This window comes from Poecilia latipinna, unplaced genomic scaffold (genome assembly GCF_001443285.1).
Source record: "Poecilia latipinna isolate Pla-1442-1.1 unplaced genomic scaffold, P_latipinna-1.0 Scaffold3649, whole genome shotgun sequence".
Classification (NCBI taxonomy): domain Eukaryota; kingdom Metazoa; phylum Chordata; class Actinopteri; order Cyprinodontiformes; family Poeciliidae; genus Poecilia; species Poecilia latipinna.
This window is the reverse complement of record NW_015116265.1, coordinates 39,606-40,976: the sequence shown is the minus strand read 5'-3', so window position 1 is coordinate 40,976 and position 1,371 is coordinate 39,606. Positions and strand designations below refer to the sequence as shown.

At 45.4% G+C, this 1,371-nt stretch overlaps 1 protein-coding gene across 1 annotated transcript; it reads right to left on the bottom strand.

The window, feature by feature from the left end:
* Nucleotides 1-52: 52 nt before the first annotated feature.
* On the bottom strand, nucleotides 53-1,114 carry LOC106941412 (rho-associated protein kinase 2-like). Its single transcript, XM_015024435.1, has one exon. The coding sequence runs from the start codon at nucleotides 1,112-1,114 to the stop codon at nucleotides 227-229; it is 888 nt and encodes a 295-aa protein (XP_014879921.1). The 3' UTR covers nucleotides 53-226.
* Between the last annotated feature and the right edge of the window lie 257 nt (nucleotides 1,115-1,371).

Sequence of the window (1,371 nt, the reverse complement as noted above, 5' to 3'; positions counted from 1 at the left end):
CTATGAGCCCTAGAGGTCAGCCCGGGTAACAACTGGACTCGCTATGAGCCCTAGAGGTCAGCCCGTAGACCAACAGGACTCACGATGAGCCCTAGAGGTCAGCCCGTGGACCAAAAGGACTCGCAATGAAGCCCTAGAGGTCAGCCCGTAGACCAACAGGACTCGCTACGAAGCCATCGAGGTTGGTCAGGACTCGCTATGAACCCCTGGAGGTTCACTTCTTCATTTAGAAGTACCATCTTTCGACCCAATACCTTAGAGTGCCTGATTGGTACATTTTCAGAAGTGTGTTGCAGACGCCTCCTATCACACGTCTGAATGGATGTGGCTTCTTCTGTGGCTCGTCTGAAACCCACTGGCTTTCTTTGGGGGTTTCCTCTTCAGATGGCTGCTGGTTTTGTTGTTCCTCTATGTCTCTCAGCCTTTTGTTCAGCTCTTCTACCTCAAGCTCCAAGTTGGCGTTTTGCTCCTCCAAGAGGTTGTTTACCTGCTCGAAGTCAGATTTTTCCAGCTGCAGGGCGTTGTTTTCCTCCTTCATCGCGTTGTTTTCCTCCTTCATCGTGGTTTCTTCCTTCTTCAGTGCGGCATTTTCTTTCTTCAAGACAGTGTTTTCCTTATCCAGAACCGTCCTTTCTTGCCTAAGGTCAGAGACTTCCTTGGAATAAACTGAGTTTTCCTCCTTCAGGGCGGTGTTTTCCTGCTCCAGGGCGGTGTTTTTCTCCTCCAGAGTGTTGACTTTCAGCTTCAGGTTGATGTTATCCTCATCCAGATCCCTGAATTTCTGCTTCAGGGTGGTGATTTCCTTGTCATATTCGATATTTTTCTTTTCTATGTCTGTGCTTATCTTCTCCAGTGTGGCATAATCCACTTCTAAATTTTTGTTTCTGTCAATCAGCATTTTAAATTCTTCGTCTTTATCCCGAATAAGCTTGTCTTTTTGAAGTGCTGCTTGTTTTAAGTTCACTACTTCAATCTTTAATCCCTCATTTGCTCTAATTAGTGACTGTGTCTCAATGGCCATCCTGCCAACATCTTCCAAGATTTCACGGAGCTTCTGCGTTTCTATCGCTAACATCTGTTGTGTTTCTTCTTCCTCTGAGTCAGAAGACGACATCTTGCTGCTCTGACTTGTGGTTAATCCTTGTCCTTTCTCTCCTGGTTCTGCATTAGTTATGACGTAGAATTCAAGAGTGCAGCTTTTTGTCACTCTTTGTGACATCATATTGTGTGATGTCACAAATTGATGTCACTACCTCAGCAGAACAACTAGAAAACTGCTCAAGTTCGAATAAAAACAAACTTTACGGCTGAATGCAGCTCGGTTAAGCTGATGGCCATTGGAGACAGTTCAGCTGGTAAAATGTCACCAAA